The 24,383-nt window shown below is 41.7% G+C and overlaps 1 protein-coding gene across 1 annotated transcript in view; it reads left to right on the plus strand.

Moving 5' to 3' along the window:
- Positions 1–23,734, plus strand: part of disc1 (DISC1 scaffold protein) — a 40,911-nt gene extending 17,177 nt beyond the window's left edge. Inside the window, exons 10-14 of the mRNA XM_041050257.1 lie at positions 5,936–5,996; positions 12,868–13,114; positions 15,539–15,583; positions 20,487–20,610; positions 22,643–23,734. Of these exons, the coding sequence (XP_040906191.1) occupies positions 5,936–5,996; positions 12,868–13,114; positions 15,539–15,583; positions 20,487–20,610; positions 22,643–22,839 (674 nt within the window). The 3' untranslated portion in view covers positions 22,840–23,734. The remainder of the gene's footprint in view (positions 1–5,935; positions 5,997–12,867; positions 13,115–15,538; positions 15,584–20,486; positions 20,611–22,642) is intronic.
- Positions 23,735–24,383: the final 649 nt, after the last annotated feature.

The following is a 24,383-nucleotide window of genomic DNA, read 5'->3' on the forward strand; positions in this document are numbered from 1 at the left end:
GGTTGTGAAGGACTGGAGACTGGAGCTCTGGATCGGGCTCCTGCTGCAACCCCAAGGCGTGCAATCAGCCATCTAACATACGCTGTTCTAAATCTAGATCATTAGGGCCTGTGGCTGCAGCGTCACCATTAGTGTCGAGCCATTGTCTTGTCTTGAATGCACCTTCTGCTGTCACTAGGGGGCACCCTTTCATTGTTGCAATCAGGGTGAGTTGCATGGAGTTTTCATGGGGTATAGGGTGATGCATGGACTTGGTTATTTTGTTCGTGTGAGTTCCATAATTTTCTACGATTGTAGTAGAAACCGGTTCTTTTCTCTTGCAAAACCAATTATGTTTCTCTTCATTCCACACATGTGCATGAAAGTACAGTGCTGAGCACCGCGACTTGCTAAACAACCAGGAACAGAATGAATCACTTCCCTGACAACCACCAAAGACATGTTCAAGTTCGCATCAGTATCTTAAATACACTGAGTGCCTCACACAGAATAATGCAGCTCTCGAGGACACTTAGGCTGGGAAACCAAGTGACATGCAAATGCGCCAGCTAAACAAAGGAACAGGAATCAGGTGGGAAACGCGTCACAAATGTGGGAAGAGACGGCAAGTTAATGATTGGTTGTGTGGCTTTCTCAAATGCTCAAGTGGGCGCACACAATATGGCAGCAGGCGCAATTTCACAATGTGTTGCTGACACCAAGCAAGGGGCTCATTAAACTGTCATCCTTTTTGGTAATAAGGGGCTGGCACACGCTAGCTGGAAACTGATAGCCCACAAACAGCACATTACCATTTCTTTAGCTAGAGGGGATTAGAAATTACTGTCTACTTCAAAGTCAAGATGGCCATCCTTTTGGTTTCTGAGGTAATTCTAGCACATGCATATGACACTAGTGTCATCTTAAAACAAGAAAGCCATGTGCCTGTTCATGAAAAAGTCTGTTATCATGACATGAAACGTAAAACAACACATTATTCATCTGATACCTTGACAAAATCTGAAAAAAAATCTATATACATACAGTTCAACTACTCAGCTTTAGCTTGTTGAGCATCTCCACCCAGTGTACTCAGGGGTGAGGGGCTTTTTGGCCTGGGAGCCATTATGTCCCTAATTGCCATTGGCGTGAGTGCTGATGAATACCAAACCCATTATAGTCAGAGGTCTGATTCCCTGCTGAGAGTATAATTTTGTCCCCAAGAGGGATCTGGAGTAATACGAAATTTACAAATAAATAATTGAAGAGCTGAATAAGATGAGTAAATGACCCCCAGGAGTGAGGACATTGAAATGTGGAGGCACCATCAGTGTGTGTCCCTCTTGATTTATCCAAGTACTCTTTTAATTCTATTGTTAGTATGCAGGAGGTATATTCTGTAGCAGTCAGGTAATTTAGCCATCTGTGATGAAGATAGTAAGTTGTCTGCTCCTCATGTGGGTGGAGGACATTTAATTAGTGTTTTTTTTTTTTTCTTTTTCTGAATTTCCACCATCTACTCTTTCTTCAGACAGCTCCCACTCCAGTGTCACCTCAAGGCAGGTCGATGGAGCCCTTCCAGGTCAAACGCAACTATGCATACCTGTCCAACAACTGAAGTGCACATCAAAATACTGTCACTCTGAGTTATTAAACAAATGCAATTTCCTCTTAATGGAGTGCCAATAGTGAAGGCGAGGACATATATGATTTATTCATGACTCTGCCTCTTTCAGGGTGCTTCTGTTGAGGACATGATGGAATGTGTGACAGCTCTTCTCCTAAAGAGCGTCTGAATGATTGAGAGTGGTGTAGTGGTTAAGTGGACCCAGGAGAATGTTTCCTGGTTTTTGTCTCTGAAGTTTTGGCAGTATTCATTTTTTCCTGTGATTCAGTAGAGGATGTCATTCCATTGTGAATTTGTCAGGAGGATCATAGCATCCATACCCATAAGAATTACTGCAAAAACAAAGAGAAGTTGATTGAGGCACCACTACAATAGCTACCACCACCGCATCAATCAGCTTCCTTTCTTTAAATCCATACTACTCAGAGGAAGGCTGAGTTTCACAGTGTTGTAGGTCCACTGCAAACAAAGTAAAGCTGTTTGTTTGTAGCCATGCTAGGGATGGCAGTGTTGGTCTGTCAGTTCTCTACTTTGGTGCCCACTGTGATGTATCAATGACCGCTGGATGGATTACCAACTGATTTTTCATTTAGTGCCATCACTTTGTAGTCCAATACTTTAGTCTGTGACTAAATACCTGCAAAACTAAGGACATTTCCATCACCCTCAGCTGTACTTTGTGTTTAGTGCTAATTAGCAAATGTTGGCATGCTAACACGCTAAACTAAGACGGTGTAGAGAAAGTGTTTTCGAGCTTTTATTGCCACACATTTTGGGAGGGTTCCTCTTCTTTGGGCCTCTTACAAAATGTTGTTTTGCAGCCCACGGCAAACTAAGTTTGGAGTCTCTTCTAAACAAACTCTGTTTACGGAGTTTGACTTGAGTTATAATGACAGTGAGGATATCTAACATTTCAGTTCGAGCAATTCAGCACCCAGAACTAAAATATATATATCCACCCAAGCACAGATTTTGTACACACAGCCAATTTTTTGTCAAATGACTCCTTTTGTTGTGCATTCGTGCATAGCCCCACAATATGTTACGCCGTGCCAGCTGCAGTCTGTGTACTGCTATGCTTTGTGGTCCCACAGCCTTAAAGCATCATGGGTTATTGAGTGTCTGTCTGAGATATCAGCCTGTCCCTCTTCCTCCATTAGCTATGCTGCTGGGCTGCTGTTAAGTTCAGATACATTCATACAATGTGAGCTTCTGCATATGCTGACAGTGTTTGTGTTACCTGCAGTGCTATTGCACTCAAACAGACCGAGCCGAGCTTAAACACATTAATCACAGTCGGTGCCTTCAACTCAATTACAAAGACACACAATTTCTCTTCTGCCTTATTATGCGCAGACTTTTATAACACGCATATTGGCGGTGCCGCGTTAGCACGGAGCCGCCTCTAATTTGTTTGACAACACGAAGGTCTCACAGATGTTGGGTGCTTTTATTGTTACAAGGCAGTGAAGAAATTACTGCATTATTCACTTTCAATTAGAGAGCAGTTTAAATGCTTATAATGCAGCAGAAAATCCAAACACCTTGCCGTCGTTAACTTCTGCAGGCTCATTAAACCCTATAACTTTATCATCACGAACTGTGCATCACTGTAAGATATGTCTGCTCCATTTGCTCGGTCTGTCTACATCACTGATTATAATCATTAGATTTGTCATTTTTTATCAACTTTAGATCTATTTAGCTGCAGTAATTATTTTTTCATTAGGCTAATGAATGAGCATTTTGACCTATATGAAGCAAATGGCCTCTTTGCAACATCCAGTAACACATTTTCATCATCTTTCAATAGTGTCTCAGTTCTGTTTGTATTATGAATGTGTGGCCTCTTCGATTTTGGCCAGGGTTCCTTGGCAGCAATCAGTGATGTTTAGCGCCTGCTGAGATCACTGGTGTGAAGGGAGGCTAAGCTCATGAATTTCCCAATGCGGGCTCTCTGAATGCCTTTGTGAAGTTCCTTCAACACCAAAATATACTGCTGCATGTATCAGGGACTAACAGAGTGGCTCTCTTCTTTATACGTTTTTTAGTGCCAATTTTATTCGCATGGCCTGCCAATGACAGCAGCTTCCCGCAGACTTACAGGAAGTGGTAATATCACCCAGTGCTCTGGTTCCACTCAGCGCAGGAGGAGGCTCTGCTGCTGGATGTCTTGTCCCATTCTATAAAGAAAAGATTATTTTCATCTGTCACGCCCGAAAAGGCTCACTAGTTTTGCCACCGGTTGGCATGGCGACGACAGGATGGCATACTGACTCTCCACTGCGAATAACAGTATCAGCACAGGAAGAAATATTAAGTTAACACATGTCTGTATCTCCCATTTTCATCTGCCTTTCATGTTGACTGTTTCTATTCCTCAAAATATATTATTTCTATATCTGGCTCTTGCTCTTGTTCGAGCTGTAGCCTACTTTGTCATTTCACATCTGTACATGCTCTGTGCCATCCAAAGTCAGGCTTAATGCCCCCATGTATTATTCAGTGGCTATCTCCTTGCACGCTGCTTAACGGAGCCGGTATGAATGGAAGTTGACAAGGGAGACTCTGTCAGGTAGGATAGGATCTCACATAGCAATTAGAGGGGTGGTAAGTGAGCTGTCTGGTCCACGTACACCAGATCTGCTCACCAGATATGTGATAGCTACTCCGGCGGCCTCCGTCTTTCCCTCTGATTGAACAGATTTGGTCACTTTGAATGAAGACGACTCTTAGGCAAGATCTCTCTTTCTGTGACACACACATGCAACCTCCATAAATAGCCTGACTATCTCCATCTCATTTCTTCAGTAAAGTATGGACGGGAATGTGTGTGTGTAACTCTGTGTGTGTGTGTGTGTGTGTCACAGCCACTCTCTCTCAGACATTTTCCTTTACTTCCTGCTGTGCCATCCCCCAGCCTGTCTCATCCGGGAGCTGATGCTGTCTAATAACCACCATCAAGACAATGATACAAATTATATTTCAAACCTCAGTGTGATTCAGAACACCCAATTAGGTGACTTTCTCTCTGTGTGAACTCTGCTCAATGTGACCAAGCTAAATGGCACTACACAGTTTTGTCTCGTGTCTCCTAAAAATGAAACAATTTCTACACGTAACCCTTCATCATAGAGTTTGTCAATATGATATGTAGTTTTAGACTTTCTTGGGAAATACTGTTATTCTCTTTTATGCTGAGAGTTTGTAAACACGGGGGTGGAGGGGGTGACTTCTTGGAGTAAGTAAGTAACTGTTCCCAGCCAAGAAATAGTCTCACAAAACCGCAGCACAAATTAAGCACACAATATGTATTAAAGGTGCTAATGGGCTAATTAGGCAGATTTTCTTACCTTTGCACAGAGCCTGGCTAACTCTTTCCCTCTGTTTCCAATCTTTATGCTATGCTAAGCTAACAGGCCCATGATGTCAGACTGTCCATTTAACCAACAAGTTAATTTCCCTCCTTCTCAGATTATTTAATTTGAACATTTACAGGCTTCTGGGGATAAAAGTATCCAGTATGTTGCAAGAAAATATAACTATCTTGTGACCTCTTTGGGAGGCACTGACTCCCAATTTGGGAACCACTGCAAGTACTGGATCTGACTGGTTGTTGAATTGCACAAATGTTGGGATGAGCAGATTTATCAGGCCAGCTTTGTGTGTGTGTTTCAGTGAGGAGGAGGAGGGTTGTATCGAATGTTATGTCTTGTGTGGACATATATGTGCGCCGTGCAATTTGACATAAGTGCATCCTATTGTGTTCAAAGATCTGCTGCTGTGGGAGGCATATTCTCATGTTTCATACATGAGCTCATTAATGGTGCTCAGATTGCCCTCCTCTCCATCCTGACTAACGCTCAGCCAGCCTGTGTCTGCCTCCTCAGGCACAGCTCACTGTTGGCAGAAGGGAGCAGGAAGCAACATAAGCTATCCATCCAACTTTATGCCCCACAGAAAATCTGGCGCGATGAAAGGACCTATGCCATGCTAAAATCTCCTTTTATCCTCAGGCCGTCTCCAATTTTATCCCTTCTTGGAGCAGTGGGAATGATCTTTCTTCAATTGTGTGTTTGTCTTAAGAGAGAGCCAGCTGGGCTTTTGTACTGAACTCGACTGTTGCAGTTTCTCCCCATAATGCCTTCGCCAACTGTGATGACTACCTTTCTTAATAGAGCCCATGTACAAGATAGCTAATGACAAGTCAGTTTTAATGGTATTAGAGCTGTGATTTGTTGCTAGGATACTCCATCGTGGCTAATAAAAGTAGTAAATGAAGTGCAAGTAACAGGCTGTTGTTTTCTTTGTGCTTCTCTCTCTGTACAGAAAGCCGACTGAAAGAGAACACTACCAAGTATATTGAGCTATTGGAGGACAGATTGCACAGGTAAGAGTGTTTTGTGCCATCTCTCTCACTCTCTCTTTCTCTCTCTCGAAAGACTCAATTTTTCACAGGAGTAAAATAACAACAAGACATAAACAGAGCAACAGCCTCCAAGGAATTTCCTCTCACCTCTGTTGTCCTCTAACCAGAGCACTGTCTCCCCAATACATCACCTCACCCACCACATCATACACTCACACCTTTTTTCCTATGCTTCTGTGTCCCAGAGCCCCTTTCTCACATTTCACTCCATCTCTCACGCGTGCAATTTGTCTTCCTCTTCCCACCTTCTCACATATTTTCTATACGTTTATTTTTTTATACCTCTACATCAACATAGTTTCCACCTGCCCCATCCCCCCATAACCATTTTAGACAAAACAATATCTCTTTCAGTGTGTTTCATTGTTTCTATCTGCGTCTCAGAGCTCCTAAATCAATCAGGACAGGTCTGTTGTGTTACGGGTGGTCGCTCAACCCGCCTGACAGTTACACAACAGGATTGTGGTGTGCACTGAGTGGCTGACTTTTCGAGCGGAGGGTGTGGAACCCAGTCAACTGTTGACACCATACGCCTGTTTCTGCTTCCTTATGGAGATTAGAGCTGCTTAGCTCATCTCCCCAGCAGACAGACAGCACCGAGCAGCTGCGATCGGCTCTTCTTCTGCACCATTTTGGAACAATTTGTGTTTTACAGATGGATGAATAGGGCCAGTAATGTTTATGTGCACACCATACGAGCTGTGTTTTTCACTCTGTCTTTTAAAGGAAGGTCAGGATTCCTGGGCTTACTGTGAGCCAGGAAAAGCCTAAATTGTCAGAGACGCCATGTGTCTGCTTGACCCTTGTCTCTGTTTGTGGTGTGTGAGAGGGGGTAGATTTCTGTGTTGCATCCTTGGAGAGGCAGGGTCATCTCTTTGGATGGGAGCCAGGAGTCAGTCACATACTGCACGGCTGTTTGTTGTTGAGGGATGCACAGGCTAGGGGTCTACGTGGTCAAGGAGCAACATGGCTGCGATCTCAGTGCCTAGCAGGGAAGCATGCCTCGGGACCTTTTCTGTCAATAGGGCTGATGGCTGCTTTGTGTTTTGTTTGTTTGAATTTTTAGAGAGTATCTGGTCACACCACATATCTAATGTTTAAAGTCTGAAGAAAGACTTGGCAACACTAATTTATTTATTGGAAGAAATATCTGTCAAGGTATTTTACAAAATGGATAAAAACAGTCTATGTATATATACAGTACAAGAAAGCAAAACTACACACCTAGTAGTAGTAGATGACAACACAGAAACTTCAAAATAAAAAAACACGGCCAAAGCGAATATTAAAAAACTGTCAAAACAGTTCAAAGGCCACAAAACGCTCTGACTCACAGCAGTCACATTTTTAAAAAGAACTATCAAAATCAAAGACTTTTAGTTTGCACTACAGAGCCAAAAACACTGAATCCTACAGTTCCCATGATGCTGCTCGGTAGCATTTGGTAGACCCTCCCTGCCTGGTTAATTCCTATGGTTTTCAAGCCTCACACCTCCAGTTTACACCACAGGCTTTCTGTTGAACATCTTCAGACCCCAGTTGAGATAACTCTGAAGAGATCTTCTAATAATTTTCAAATGGTATGGCTCTAGGGAAGTTGGTCGGGTCGGTCAGTGCACCACTTTGGTCTAGACTGAAATATCTCAACCACTATTTAATGGTGTGGCACAATTTTTTTTTACAGACATAGATGGTTCTCAGAGGATGAATCCTACTGACATTAGTGATGACCTGACTGTAGTAGACTCTTATTTTGTTCAGACTTTGGAAAACTCCCTCTAGAGCTACAGAAAAAATGATAGAAGACTGTCATGAATAGAATCGGTTTAGTGCCCCCAAAATTACTATAAAAATAAGTATATAAAACTCTTAAATTGTAAAATCTCCACTCATTGTCCTCTAATGTACTGTATGCCTCTGAGATTATAAATCCAGAAAGCCTCTTTCACTTTCCCAAGGAAATTAATATCAAAGCCTTTTAGTCCCAAACTACCAATACCAGTACAAAAATGATTGTTCATTGAATGCTTGGTCTCTAAAACAGTCTGGCTTCTGGGTGTTTTTTATCTCCCCTTTTAATGGAGCTCTTATGTTCTGTGAGGCTATCTTTTCGTTTCCAATAGATCCTTTACTGCTTCGACCGCCTACTGCATAGATCACATGGATCTAACCACATTATCATTGAAAGAAAAATCACATTAAAGGACACCTTTTAGGTATTGGTTACTCTAAAGTAATTTAGTCTGTTCATCACATTCTATATTAATTGATCGGCTCTCCAGGCGCTCCAGATCAAATCACAAATACAGCTCTGACTTTAGGCGAAGGCCAGTAGCTTCCACTGACAAAAGGGTGAGGGCTCTGAAGGGGACTCAAATGCATGACTCGAATACACAGGAATGAAAGGCAAAGAGCAGGTCTTTAACCAAACAGGGTCAGTACACAGAAAGGCAGTCCAAAATCAGGCAGAGGTATCAAAGTCGTGAGGCAAAGGGAAAAACCATAAGAAGACAAACCAGGTCAAATCACACAGGGAGAAACACAAGGAACTAATGCTGGAACACTTGACTAAACTGTCAGAGAACAAAGGAGAGGACAGGACTTAAATACACTAGGAGGCGGGGAAACAATAAGACACAGGTGCAACACATTAGGGGTGGGGCAGGTAATCACTGAGTAAAACAGGAAACTAAACTGGTATTGAGGAACACACAGACAAACAGGACATGACTCAGGAGCTGGATGTGACATCCACCAGCTCCAGTCTGGCACAGTGACACATATTTGGCTTGACTGAAAGGGAGGTTGTCCCCATATGAGAATATACACATTTATTTACACACACACACACTCAGTTACAGACATGCGCCCATCATTTCTAATGTACATTACTGCTGATGGAGTGCTGTGGTTGCGGGAGGTGAGGAGAGGAGGAGTGGGGGGCGGAGGGGAGGAGAGAGGCAGATTAGTACTGGTGAGATGTCTGGTCTCCGTGGAGATGGATGGTGTTGAAAAAACCAATTATCTCTTCCTTGCTAAAGACTAGAACAGGATGTTAGAGCAGCGCAGATGCTGTAAGTGTGTCACCAGAACAAAAAACATTTTATTCAGATGAGCAGCACCGCACAGTTGTTTAATACATTATGTAGATGTTTCATTAGGAAATACCTCTCGTATTTTTCCTATATTTATGCAATCTTCTGTCGAGATTTGGATGTCATTTGTCATGTTTAATGGATACACTGGTCTAGAAGTCATTAAAATACTCAGACGAGACCTGTTTTCTTAGTAAATATCGAAGACATGCTGAGAGCATCCAAGCTGGAGAACCGAGTGAAAAAAAATCTCTATTATCATATTTAATGTACAAAATCTTGAATGTACATAAAAGAAGTGTGAGGTGCTTGAAGCAGAGGGACACATGGTTGCTCAACTGGCTGCTGTGAAAACCTCCCCAGACATCAAGCCACCCACCTTACAAACGGTTCACTTCATTCACCATCCATCACACCTCATCCAGCAGTCATCACCTTGTATTTCACCATATTATTAGCACCTCTCGTCAGCTGGTGTTATTTGAGATGCTGATGCATGATTAAGATGAGACATTACCGTCTCCCTTTTTCCTTTCTGTTCTGTGTGTTCTCATCGTGTTTATGACCTTTGTGTTTCCTCAACATTGGAGACTGACGTGAGGTGAAAATCGCACAAATTATTATTTCATTCAGGACGCTAATTTCAAAAATACACTCATAGCCTGATCTTTAGATGGCCAAAACTTCCAGCTGTGCCTGAAGATAGGCGCTGTTTTTCACAGTCTGTCTGATATTGTATTCAGGCATGAAAGCTGAAATGCAGCGGAGCATATGACCTGATGCTGGGTTCACAATATTGGCCAGACATTGTGCGTAGACCTGCTTTGTGCCTTTTCACTCGGGAGAGGTCTAACTGAACCTTTTGGTTCCAGCAGGACCAGACTACTGCTCCTTCGTTCAACACTCGTATTTATATTCCTTCCTCTGTGACTGTCTGTGTGCCTTGAGGAGAAAGAGCAGTCCTGTCAGTCAGCAGTCCCACAGGGTGGGGGGGGGTGAGAGACTGTAGAGAGAGTGTGGCTGCCTGTCTCTCCTTCTTATTACTGGGCCATCAGCAGAGCAGCACGCCCACAGCCTGCCACTGTCAGATGGCAGGCCGAGCGGCTGCCACCAATTAACCCCCGGGCGAGGAGTTCATACCGACGGGCACCAGGACCCCACCATCACAGGGATGCTTAGGCGCTGACATGTTTTCTGAATTTTCAGTTCACAGAGCCCTAATGCCAATGCCAGTTATTTGTAATGAATTGTGGTTGTCATTGAAGAGGAGCTTTCAGTGATAGATGAAGCAGGCTTTGACATTTTTAGAGGAATTTATGATTGTACAACACTGAATCCCCACAGAGAATGATTTATGGGCATGTGTGTGCGTAAGTTAACACATATGTGCCCAAACGTGTGTGTGTTTGTGGGGGTGTGTGTGTGTCCCTCTCCACTTCAGAAGAGACAAATAACAATGGCATGGCTCACTGGGTGCGTCCCCACTATAGCAGAATTCAGAAGCAGCGGCGGAGAGTAGCGAATTAGGGAGGGCAGAGTGGCGGGGCCGAGCAATTTTTCTATTGTCTGTGTGCCAAATGAAGGTTAGAGAACGGCTGAGAGGCGTGCGTTGGCAGGGTACAGAGGTTGGCAGCCTTTTCAGGCAGGAGATGGGCTGGAAAACAAGTGGCATTCAATTTTCGGTCGGCCTCGTCGCTGAGAGAGACGAAGGAACAGAGGGAGAGATTAAATAATATTGTCTGGGTGCATTTTGCCTCTGAGTTTGTTTACATATGATGGAGAACGAGCAATTTCTCAAATCTAACTGCGCAGCAGGGAGGCACACTCTAGGTGAAATGACTGAATATATTATAGAGCCTTATATGTAAGTATGTTTGTGTAGTGGTTTTTTTATCATTCCGAACCGCTCAATGTGAGAATTAGTGTTTGTGACAGAGAATCTCTCCCTGGGTTGGAAATCGGCACACACTGAGATGGAGGATATTTCTTTCTTCTTCATCCTTGCCTCCTGTCAGCTTTAGTTTGTTTTCTGCAACTTGGGAAACAAGGTTGTTATTGATGAGTAAAGTAGAAACAGATTTTTTTCCCCCCACACTTTGAAATATTTATGCTCTTTAGTGTGGAACTTTTGCATTTTGTGTGTCTCTTAAACCACATTAAAGGTATAATTTCTCCCAAGATCAATGGATTTGGGTCCTGAAATGTCACCTGTGGACCACAATTATTTGGGAATGATTTGTTACCCAAAGGTCACAGAGAGAAGAAGGGGAATAAATATGAATATTTTAAAGGTCAGAGGTCTCAAATGTGAGTCTGTGGAGGAGTATTTCATTTAAATTAAATGGGAAAACTTTTTTTGAATGCTAGAAAGACCTTCTTATAGTTCAACATCAACACCTTTATCACCATGGTAGACCAGGTATCATAAAATATGGAGGGAGATTAGAGACGATTTACAAATGCGTACATCACAACATGCATAAATATTGATATTTTATTTGCAGTTTTTTTAACCTCACACAAATGTCTAAAAGAGTTTAGGTGTGACTGATTGTTCAGTGTGTGCCCACAGATCACCTGATACACATGGATCAGTTTACATTTGCGTGTATCTATGGATCTCCAGCTCCACAGAGATCCACAGATACATTCTGCGTTTAAAGCGCTGGTGGAAAACAGGGACATTTGGACTTTTGGATTTTAAGGCAGGAAAGCCTTTTTTTTTTTCTAAAAAGACAGAGTAGCTTGTGACCTCTCGATTAGAACACAAACATTTACCAGCTATAGACTCTATACTGTACAGATGAGATTTAAATAAGCTACTGCTTTGTGGTGGACTTGTTCTTCTGCTGGGAACCCAACAGCCAAACAACAGGTGCTGTGTTGTGCTCTGTTTCCCTCCTGTTAGAACTGTGTTTACCTAAACAGTGGGACAATGAACAGAGGACTTCACTGGTCAGTGACCGTTGCCCATTTTCTAAATAATACAATCAGTCAGATGGAGCTGCTTTAATTGTTCTCTTCTGTTTTTGCGCTCAGAACTTGCATCTGAGATGTCACAAGGGTCAGGGCGAGGGGGAGTGAAAAAGTTATTGTAATTCAATGAGTAGATAAACAATAAACAATCTTCTTGTCCTCCCCTGAGCTCCTGCTTGGTGACCCCAGCAGAGATGAACACATCCAGGCGCTCTTCTCTCCCTCTCTGCTGCAGCTCTTTGAAGAAAAGGGCAGCCTGTGAGGAGGACAATCACTCTCATTATATTTTGTCAATGGAATTATAATCTTTGAGTGATTCATTTCTCCCCTGTCACTCTTTTCTCAAGGTTTTATTATAGAGATGTCCTTAATGATGTCCTTTACTGTGCCTGAGAAACTACTGTGCTCAGTTATCAAGCCGGCACAGGCACAGCCATGACATTCATTTTATAACTCAATGTATATTTAGTTTTTTCATAGTATTGTATGTCCTGTTATCAGCGTGTCAGTGTGATCATGGTGTCTACAACTCTTGTCTATATTCTTTTGCCACATACTACCGTACATTTAGCATGTTATAACCTCATGAAAGTATATTCACTGAACATTTGCACAACAGGCTGAAGCATTTTTTTTATGTACCACTGCTATTTACATATATGTCCCTTTATATTTTCTTGTGTCTACATTATGCTGTGTCCAAAATGTGTATAGTAAATGATTGACTGCATCATAACATGCTGGTCTCTTTCTCTCCGTAGTTGTGGCTGTCCAGGCTTGGAGCGGATCTGGGAAGCTGACCTGGAAGCGTGTCACCTGTTTTTGCGAGGCCTCCAGTTGCGGACTCCCAGCTGCAGTGGAGCAGACATCGAAGACCTCCCCACTACCGCGGCTTATCCTCCAGCCCAACCATGCACAAAGGAGGAAGAAGAAGACTGCGCAATGCTGACTGCTTTAGGAGGGCGCTGGTGTCCCGATGCTAACTTACAGAACTCAGAGTTCACTAAGGTAACGCAACAATGTCTTGTTAACAACACACGATGAATTATTTATCTAAATGCCCATGCATGCATTACAGAGTTCATGACAGATTGATGTGTGCAGACAGAGATTTAGAGTATCCTGAATATAAAAGATTGAGGCTTTCCATAGCTGAAATTTTACATATCTTCTTCACATAACCCATCTTTGCAGCCGAAAGGTCAAATGAGAACTGCCTGCTCTCACATTCACTGGCTTTTTCTTTTTCCTTTTTTCACTGTGGTGTGAAAAGTGACCTCAGATAAAGTCTGCCTGCTCTGTCAATCTTACCACTTGACTGGAGAGGACATTCAGCTGTTGTCGGAATATAAAAGTCTGTCGACTGCAGCGAGATGAGCAGCAGTCTATTAGCACGTTAGCTCGAAGGTATTTCTAAACGAGGAAAATGTGGGCGTGAGGGAGGCAACCATTTGGAAACATTTTAGCTTCCTTTAAGAGTTTCGTTTTACAGAGTGCAGATTTAAGAGTCTGTTTCTGCATGATTACATGCGTTCAGCGGGAATGCATGTGTGTGGTGTGTTTGTGTGTGTGTGTGGTGTGTGTGTGTGTGTGTGTGTGTGTTTGCGTGTGTGTGTGCATACTCTGTGTTGGTCTATCCCACAGTGAGTTGAGGTCCACTGCCTCAGGGCTGAGCCCGACTCAATCTCTCCTCTCCTCACACTTTCCTCCGCCCACGTAGTCTGACACACTTGTCTGAGATAGGAACAAAGCCAACAAACCAGCAATAATAAAATAGAAAAATAAAATAGTATATTTTGTTAGTTTGGCTCACATTTTTCCAGCAGTAAATTTTGCATTTCAGTTTACTTATTTCAGTATGGATTGATGATGAAAATGTTTGTCGATGGTCTTTACTGGTGCTGCTGGCAGAATTTCCACTTGCATGTATTCTAATTAGAGGCTGTGGAATTTTAATTGTCATGTTTCATTCTCCCACTTTGCTGCAACCTCTTTAACTTCTCTCACAGTTTTACTCTGTGCATCCATAAATACACACTTTGCATTGATGTCTTCTGTCCCTGCCCTGCCTGACCACATTCTACAAACTGCATGGATCTATTCCCTGCTTTCCCTTTGTGTCTCTCTGCTTTTCTTTCTGCTCCTAAAGCCCGGCCCCTCCTAACATTTCTCCAAGAACTAAAAGGTGAGACAGCCAACCATTTCTCTCCTTTTTTTTTTTTCTGTCTCAGTTCCTTGCACTCTATTTTCTGTGTCCTCTAAGCTAGAAACATTAGAGCTCAGTGTAGTAAAATGTTCTCTGAATTCACTGCAAAAATACATACAATAAGTGTGAGATTTTCATGGAAATCCTTGAATGTTTCAGAACATGAGTGATATGAGTCACAATTTTACTCTGAATTTGTTTGCACAAAAAGAATCTCTGACGTCCATGGGCAGAGAAGTAAAACACATCTGTACTGTAAATACTCCCTGAAACATTTAAGATTTAATGAATGACAAAACATTCAGTTCCCTCAACTAACCAGCTGACATGTTTTTCATATGAACAAGCACCTTCTAATCCCTTATGAACGAGAGGAGGTGAATAACAGCAAATTTTGCGCTTCAGCTCTTTTCCTAAGGGAAAAGATTGTAGAAAAATAGTAAGTGATAATAGTAAATAAGGCATGTTTTACTATATCATCCAGCTTATTTAAAAGTTTCTGCTTTTCTTAATATTCAAGGACCCAAATATAAAGAAATCCTTTAATGTGGACCCTAATTTGGTAGATGTGAGCGTTTTCATCTCAAGGCAACAAGCAATAGAAGTAGAGTGTTTTATCAGCTGGATGCCAGGAAAACCTTTGCAATCTGTACCTGGAAAACTACATGTGACAGATTATATGTTGGTGTGAAATGGGTGTAATTGGAGAGAGAGCGAAGACAATCACGTTTGTGTGACCGGTTTAAAATTGCACCATTTAATGATCCCACATAAGATACAGTCGGAGGAGTTGTAGACGGTCAGCTGCACCTGCATTTACTGGAGAGCAAAGCACCGAAGGCTGTTACACGTCACACAACTTTTAATTAAAAAAAAATAATAATTAAAACTTTTCTGATTGTTATTGGTTGTTACTCTGCCTTCTTATGTACTTACCCTAAAGCCACAAACAATATGTTAGCCTCCAATAGGTGTAGTAATTAACTCCTTCCTCAGTGAAGAATGCACAATTACATACTTTGAATACTGACAAAGGAACATGCAGAGCAGATGAGCCAGTTAATCTATTTTCTCCTTGTCAGTTTTGGTGATGAATAATTACAACCTCTTCTCATTACGATGGTGCTGCACACGTACAGTACACAGCCAACATAATTGCATTTTCAATTATTCATGAGCAGGTTTGTGACTGTGTGGCCTCAACAAATGTTTCCCTTTTGTTGCAGAAATTGGAGGAGTTTTTGTTCTGCATGGAGGATAATCACCCAGAGGTTGGTAACACTGTCAGTGTGTGGCTGAATGTTATCAGTGTAATTAAAGTGTCAGTTTGCACTGACACTGGGCTTACTGGGACACAAGAAGAATCCATTAGTTGACCTTAACTTAAACATGACCCCTGTCACCTTTGTGACTGTCTGATCAATACTGATCTACATGAGAGATCGGGCTTGTTTGTCGCAGACTTTGCACAATGGTTTTTAAGACCTTCATTTGTACAGGGGAGGATTTTGCTGAGTGGGCATTCTCCTTTCAGCGCCTCCCTGCTTTAAATTCATACATTTATACACATTCACACCTGGTAGCCAAACAGTACAAAGACACCTCATACTTGTAAAGGGAGTGTCTTACGCAGGTTTTCAAACCAGAATGTGGTGATGTGAGTCTGATAATGGTGTGTGCACGTGTAATCCTGGGTTTACAGTTGTAATTCCCCGGCATGTGTACCTGATGCTCTAAGAAACTGTAATTTGGTGCCTATAACATGAGTCAGAGCCAGCAAAACAGAGAAGGTTCACTTGATCACAACCATTTCTGTGGCTGTGCATGTGTGTGCAAGAAATGTGCGATGATTGTGTGTGCGCAATGTGTGTGTATGTGGTTTGAAATAGCGTGTGTGCACTATACTGCATCTGTCTTTTCTCTGCTGCGTTTTAACAGTTGTGTATCTCACCAGTTGTTCCCGGTGAAGCGTTGTTTTGTCTCACTGTATACTATGTATATGGCTGAAACGACAATAAAACCTGCTTGACTTGACTTGACATTTATAAACCATTGGCCAGTTTTGTAGTCGCTGCTCCCCACAAATTAAATTTTAAGTTCAAAACTTAAAATTTAAAACTGTGATTTAAAGGGCAGCAGATTGAACGTTTCCAAACCGTGATTGTAGCTTGGCAACTATCAAATTTTGAGCGATAAAGCTGCACCATGAAGATTGTAAAGTGTACATGCAAGAATGGAAAGCTTGACAGCTGAAGCAGCAGTAACTTTGCTTAGCGAACTGCCAGTTTATGCTCATGCAGAAGCTGGATAGGACTGTGACTTGTACATCTACACGTAGTGTGCAATTTAGAGCACACTGAATGATGGAAAAACTAGCTGACATAAAATGGTTCAGTCACTACGATGCATCACTGAGTCAAATGACTCAGTTGATGGCTGTTAAATGGTATTGGTATCTTTATCTTGATGCTGTTGTGATAGCGTTGCGGAGGAGTTGGATTCTCTGCCTTGCAGGGCGTCTGACCTCCTTCTCCTTTCCATAATGACTTTAAGTAAATGATTTCCACTTAGCTGCTGCCAAGCTGCTGCCCTGCTACCACAATGGAGATTGATTGATGTGTGTGCGAGTGTGTGTTTTAGCACTACTCCATTTTCTTCTAATCTCTACTAATTGTTCTTTTATCCTCTCAAGGTCCCTACATTCCCCTTTTCATGCTGACCTGCAGTACCAGACAACAATGGAGACATTATTAAATTGAAATGTTGATGGCTTTTGATTAGATTTGTTAATCAGATAGTTTTGATGATAATGGCATGAAATTCACACCAGCCCTGTTAGAACTGTGTTAACCAGAGATGATAGCTGTGTCACAATTCCCCATACAGTGGCTACTATATACTAAATATTTATATGTTATAAAAGTATATTTTTTTTTTTGCCCTAAGTGTACAGTATGTAAAATCAGCTTTGCCATTTGGTTCCAGTGGGTACATGTGCTGCCTGATGTTAAACCAGCCAGACTTCACAAAGAGAAAGCTCCATGTTTTTCCAAACTGTGGAGATTTGTACATTGTGGGACAGAAGTGCAGACAAACAGCAGAATCTAAACCTGAACCTGTGTCCAAATTCTACTTGACGCTTGAATAGTGACAAAATGAAGTATACTCAAAACTGTCAGTACGCAGCCTGAAAAAAAAAGGTTGATTTTTGAGTGTACTGTTGATAAGACACCATTGTCCCACGATGAAAACCAAAAAAAGCATTAAATAAAAGTAGCACATTATCGGAAAAAAGCATTTTGTTTTCTCCTTGTGAAATGTAATTGTCAGTGACATTTCGCAGTAAGGCGCACACATCGTTCCTGTTAGGATAACACACGTTCATTTCTTGTATGCGTTTACAAAAAAAGACTAGCACAGTAGATACTGTGTACAGTCAGTGCGTAGTATGGAACTGGGACACAGCTACAGCCAGCATCTTACACTGTACATGGTTTTGGAAACTGATAGTATTTCTTAGCGTGGAGTTACTAACGTACTAACAGGGCATCAGTGAAAACAGATACTAGTTAATCATAAGCTAGTTAACTTCCTCTTGAGTTTAAAATGAATTCAGCTACTTTATTGTTTGTAAAAGCAATTATGACCTAATGCTAGTACAGTATTGTTGCTTTGCACTGCCTGCCCAGTGCAAAGCGTCGGGCCTAACAGCACCCATGGGAACATACACAGCTACCTGCTACCTCTCACTCATTATTGCTTGAATAACCGCACCAGTGCATGCATGATTCTTAATATTGAATTCCTAAATAATTTGCTTAACTTCATGCTTCTGTAGTCTGCTTTGTTTACTTTTGGTCTAATAACATCAGCACTAATGTGCATCAGGAGTTAACACGCCAATACATGTATGCCTGGGATTCCATTATGCAAATTGACATGTTGTTGAAATCTCATTTCCCATGTTTCCTTGTTTGTCAAAGGCAGAGGTAGCAGAGATAGTTATTTGTATTGTTTTGATCACCACCAGGAGCAAAAATAACAGCTTTTCAACAGTTGCACTAGTTTTTTTTAAAAAGGTTTGTGTATAAAAGTTGCTAACAAACTGTCAGGGATGTTTCCAAGTGAGCTTTTGTTTTCTGTCTTGTGGTTGTATTGACTTTATAAAAGCTGACTGGAGGCTGTAATGTATAGAATCAATCAGCTACACAAACACGGAGCTCTTATCCGCTAAAGACACTCCTAACCTTGACAAACAAACATCTCAGTGAATCTATAAATTGACTCTCTTTCTTCTTGGTGTGGACAGACGGGTTTCCCATCATCACATAAGATGGCTCCTGGGGACAGACTAGTGTTAGTGATCACTTGTTCATTTAAGTGCCTCACAAGCAAAAACAAAAACGTAATGCTTTCTTGAAATCTTGCTTCCTGTGGGCTGTTCTGCCTGTAAGTCTTACTTAATTCCTTAATTGCATCGGGGATGACTGGTACATATTGTTGCGCCCCAGGCCTGTTGTTGTTGTACATTTTTTTGGGGGTGTTACATCATCCGGAGCAGGAGTGCTATTCCAGGACAGAGACCAGAGACATGACTTTCCAGTGATTGTTCTGACACCTCTGAGCTGCAGGGAGCTGATATTCTCTACCTGCAGCTATGAGTCAGATTAGACTTTCTGTGCGTTGTTTGACAAGAGCTCTGGGTCTGCGTGCACGTGAGTGTGTGTCTGTTTGCCTGAAGTGTGGACTGTGTACCCTGGTGTGTGTGTTTGTGTTCTCTATGCTTGATAAGTGTGAAGAAACTAGGACACGATGTCTGCAAAGGGGCCTGTTCTAATTATGGCCTGCTCTGCTCTCTCAATGCTCTGCCCTACTGCACCCTGCTCCTCCACCAACATGACATCCCCACCATCCTCCAATACACACTCAGCCTGGCAGCGTCCTCAGGTGATCTGCAGATACACCTCTAACTTGATGATGCCCCCCCTCCCCCACCCCCACCCCCACCCTCGTGTGTATTGTTTACATTATGGTTTTGGTATTACTAAACACATTTTTTTTCTTGCAGCCTCATGTTTTGCATGTCCATCTGTTTTCCGCTTCAGACGTGCATCTGGTTGAAACAATGTAAAGGATTTAATGTGAACAGGATGAACTCAGTCTAGAAAAACCCTGAACAGCTTTGTCTTGAGCTCTGACTCATGGTTATAAAAGCACATTTGCCATCACTGTTAAAACTAAAATTAAAGGGAGACCAAAAGAGCCCATGTCAAGAAGTGTTGAGAAAAAAAAATGCTTGTATAACAGCCATTATATTGTCTAAAATAGGCCTCCATACTGTAACTTTAATCAATAATATAACTGATTGTACATATTCAATCAAAATACCATAACATTCACACAGCATTTTCTCTGTAGAAGAGGCTTAATGTGTCGTCAGTCTATCTTCTTTATATGAGAACTGGTTTGGTGGTATATATAATTTAAGACTACACACAGCACAGGTGTTAACTCTGCAGCACTTAAAGTTAATTATAAGCTCAGGTCTGGTTTTCATTATTTTCTTATGAGATAATACAAGACAAGGATTGTACAAGGATTGCGTGGATCTTTGTTATCTGTGTAGTTATGGCAACTAATGAAGCACAAGATGCTGTATCATAATATCATCACCACACTTGTTTCAGAGCCTCTGAGAACAACACAGCCAAGACATAGTTAGTACTGATGCTATAATGCCTTACAGCTACCAGTCATTATGCACTGCTAAGACATTAGCAATGCTCTGAAGCGTGGTCGTAACACAAATGCATTGTAGATTATTATGATGGTTCTTTATTAAAGGGGGACTCCAGTTTACTCATCACAGTGAGCATCATGTCTTCTGTTGCTCTGGAGGAGCTTCATTACAAGCAGCAACATATTATCTTTCCCAAAGATTTTTTTTTTCCAAACTTCCAAACTTCTTAGTAGCCTTGTTATACCAGTATACTAAAAACTGAAAGATATTCTTATTTACCTGGTATGTTGCTTGTTGTTACTGTTAAACAGACTTTTGTGTTTATTCATTTTCAAATACCGTTTCCATATATCTGAACCACTGCAGATTCATTTGTTGGTACTCCCTTTCTTTGTGTGCCCATCATTTCATCCCTTGTTTCCTTTTCCTGCCAGGACGGGTGCAGTGAAGCTGAGGCTGCAGACCTGACAGAGCGCTGCGAGCTGATCAGTGACAGACTAATGATCTTGGAAGATGAATTGCAGACGGCCATACTAAACCGGGATCGGGCCCTCACCCATATCCTTTCACTGCTCTCTAAGTATACATGCATCATATAAACTATCTGTCTGTGTTTTTCTGTCTCTGTCGATCCATCTTAAGGACCTAGTTTCCTCAAGGCCTTCCGACTCTCAAAAGTATACATCCAAACTGCCTTCAGGCTGAGTGATGTTAGCTTTTGGTGACTTTGCCTTTTGAGGAAAAGAAAAAAAAAAACACCTGTCTTATCTGACATTATGGGTCCATTCAGGGAGGGAATTGAAGATAAACTGGGATCAGAGGATTTTTCTTGACAGGCTGGACATGCCAACTGGAAAATGAAATGGTTAAAGTCCAAGTGAGGTTATTAGAGAGCTGTTGATGTGGGCTGCCAGTCACAGTGGGCTGAGATTAAAGTTGGCCGACAGGGGCAGCGCCGCGGCAGATAGAGGAATGTCACTGTAATGGCTCCGCTCACCGTCATATCTTAATGTCCATCCTCCTTCTGACCCTCCCTTCCTCTCCTCGCCCCTCCTCTGTCTGCCCACTTTTACTCGCTGGTGCTGGCTTGGAGGAAATTGCAATATCCATGATAATGACTCAAATGAAACTGTTGAAGCTGATTACAGGTCACAATGCATCATTTTCCGCGCTAATTAGAAAGCTGATTGGAAATAGATTAGTGTGTTTTTCTCGCTCCACTTTCCCCCTCTACACTGTGGGCTTATTAAGACAGATAGAAAAGGTGATTTCAACACAGGGATGAAGAAAAATTTCCTCCTAACCAGCTGGTTATTTATTTATTTACTTATTTATTGTAATTTTTTCCATCACGCCTCATTTCTCCTCTTTGAACACGCACTGCCAGAAATACTTTCCCAATCTGTCCAATATGTTGAAGAGCTTTATTTAGTTTCAGGACCTCTTAAAGCACTATGTTATACTGTACGTCCTTCTCTCTCTGTCTTAGTGTGGCCAGACTGTTTTCACATCTGATTAGAGATTCACTTCCCCCCGCTGCGCTGTCAGGGGTCAGTACAGGCTCCTCCACTGTGTGCGTGATATCAATGCAGCCTGGCAGTCGGAGATAGACACAGATTGGCCCGCTTCTCTCCACCTCTCTGTTTTCATGTCCTCACATGTCATTCATTTTGGCTTTTTGAAGTCAAGGCTCTCTTGCTATGCAAAAGTGCTGTGGACACTTGAGGACACTGAAAATACAGAAAAATATTGTTATTGTGTTGCAGAAATTGAACAGAAACTGAGTTTAGGATGCTGTTGCTGTTGCCATAGTGACGGGAAGATCAAACCTCCCGTCTCTAAGGGTCTTAATTGAGTCCCCGCTCTCAACACAAGGAGGCGGACGGACAACCACGGAGACAAGGGTCGAAAAGAAAACCAAAGATGGATAGACAAAAGGATGTCAATCTCTGTGGACAGTTTTAAAAGTCTTCAACCTAATTCTGAACCTCATTGTTCCATTTGGATCATGTTGCCTTAAAAGTCTTGTCGAGCCCTCTGCACTATTCATGAAACGCTCTTTAACGGCTGGTTAATTATGAATGAGGACAATCTGTGTCCATTCAGACAGTAAAACGAGCCATCAGGTCCCATCTGCCATCAAAGCCATCCCTTTGATTTGCCACTTAAGCTGGACACTCACACGATTAATTTGAGTTTCTAAGCAGGTTAAACAATCCCCCCACTGATGACAGCCTCTATCCCGTTTCATTGATGTTTTATGAATTATTTAGCTGGGCAGTCTGTTTGCTTGGGTCCCCCACACTGCCACCCAGCTCCACAAATGAGATGAGCTCATGAATAGTGAATTGGATGGGGTTAAATTGGGTATGACTTGATGATCTGTCCCAGTAATCCGTTTGGTGGCCAAAATTGGAGATTGATATCTTCATCAGGTTTTGGCCTCCCTTTGCCAGTACCATTACCCACCGAGGGCACACAGGTGTCACATTTGCCCTGATTTTTGTCTGCTGGCATGCTTTTTATTTGCATGTTAATGCTTTTTACTCTTTGTCTGAAGCATCAGATTCTTCCTTAACTCACTCTGCACAGTCTTTAGAAAAAGAAGTTCAGGAAGTAAAAGCCACTTTGCAAAGCATGCTCACGCAGCTCAAAGAGGAAGAAGAAGAGGAAGGGGAAGTGAATGAGTTATTAGATGATGACCTCATGAAAAATAGGACTGAGGATGAAGAGGAGGAAGAGGAAGAAGAAGAGGACCAGTACTTCAGTGACAGCTGGGACATTTGAAATGCCTGTAGTGTTTTATGACCACTCACACAAAGACTGGCTCTCTGAGAGCCTGACCCCGGCTTTGCAGTAGAACTGACCCCATATCCATTTACCATAAAGCCTCACTCAAAGCGCTTTACAACCAGCCTCTGTGGTACTGCTGAAAGTTTCCAGCACAAAGTCTTAGAAAGTCTGTGTAAGATTTTTTCTTCAGATGGAAAAAAAAGGAAAAATATGAAGGATTTGATGCAAAATATAAGACACTTTAAAGCAAATTTTAGAAGTTCCTCAGATCTTGCCAGCCTAAGTTTAAACCAGGTAAAAAGTGCCTTAGGCCACCAAGCCAGAAAAAATATTGTTTTCAAGGTGTTTTTGGATACAGGTTTCCATGTCATGTCCTACTAATGCTGAGCACTTTTATTCTTCAGATTTTACTGTCAAAACTTTACCAGTGTTTGATAATTATTTGGTTAATGGAGAATTTTTCAGTTGTTGTGATTTGTTGTTATTTGCAAACCAGTTGAGACATTATCAGCTGTAAAGAAAGACTGTGTAACTTTTGCTGAACAACATCAACATCGTCACAAGTAAAAGCTAATGAATTATGGTAAATCCTATAACATTGTGTAACAGTACTACATAAAGAAAAAAGCTGTACAGCCAGCGAAGTGATTCAGTGATGTTAGTTACACAGCAACATCTACCTGTTTGCATTTTTTGCCGAGGACCAAGTGGACAATCTAAACATCTTTTACTGGAAACAGTCTTGCACATAAACTAAAACATATGCTCAATTTTTAGGTCAGCCAGCCACTTTTGTGTGTTTTCCGTACAATTGGACTTCAATTACATGTAATTTAGTCCATTAAATAACTCACTTGTGGTGCTACAGAATGTGAGCTAACTTGAACACTTTATTTTTTTGTGTGTGTGGAAATGCAATATTTAGATTTTTTTTTCCTCCCTTAAAGCAGCTTATGCTTGGAGAGATGCTCTGTACTTATATATAAATATATCTGTCACAATTGTGTCTTATGCATGTAGAAAATACTGAAGGATAAAATATCAGTGAGCACATAAAAAAAATAAGTATTTACAACTGCTGTTTGTTTAGATAATTTTATCTGCCACTGGTTGTGTTGTTTTTATTTTACGTCAGCTCAGAATATACTTGTTCATTTCACTGGGTGTCACTTGACTTTTTGCCAGAAACAATTTTGTACTTTCACCCATTAATCGTTTTTTTTTTTATTTTCTGTGCAGCTTGAACTTGCTGTATCATATATTTATTCTTTACAGCATCTCACTAATTACAGCATGTACCATTCAGCCTAATGTTGTGTCCTGCTGTTTTCTTCTTGTATTGAGTTACAACCCCTCTGGTGATTTTCCCTCATATAAAATGTGCGGGCATGCTGCCAGGCAAGTGAGGGCAGTGGTGACATGTAGGAGATATCAATACGGTAATAAAGGTCCTCTAGTGAGGTCTTTAGGGGATACATGGGCTTCTATTGTTATCTCACCTCGGCAGCGGCAGTGTGGCTAATTGGGAGGCAGCTTCA

This window comes from Toxotes jaculatrix, chromosome 11 (genome assembly GCF_017976425.1).
Source record: "Toxotes jaculatrix isolate fToxJac2 chromosome 11, fToxJac2.pri, whole genome shotgun sequence".
NCBI lineage: Eukaryota > Metazoa > Chordata > Actinopteri > Toxotidae > Toxotes > Toxotes jaculatrix.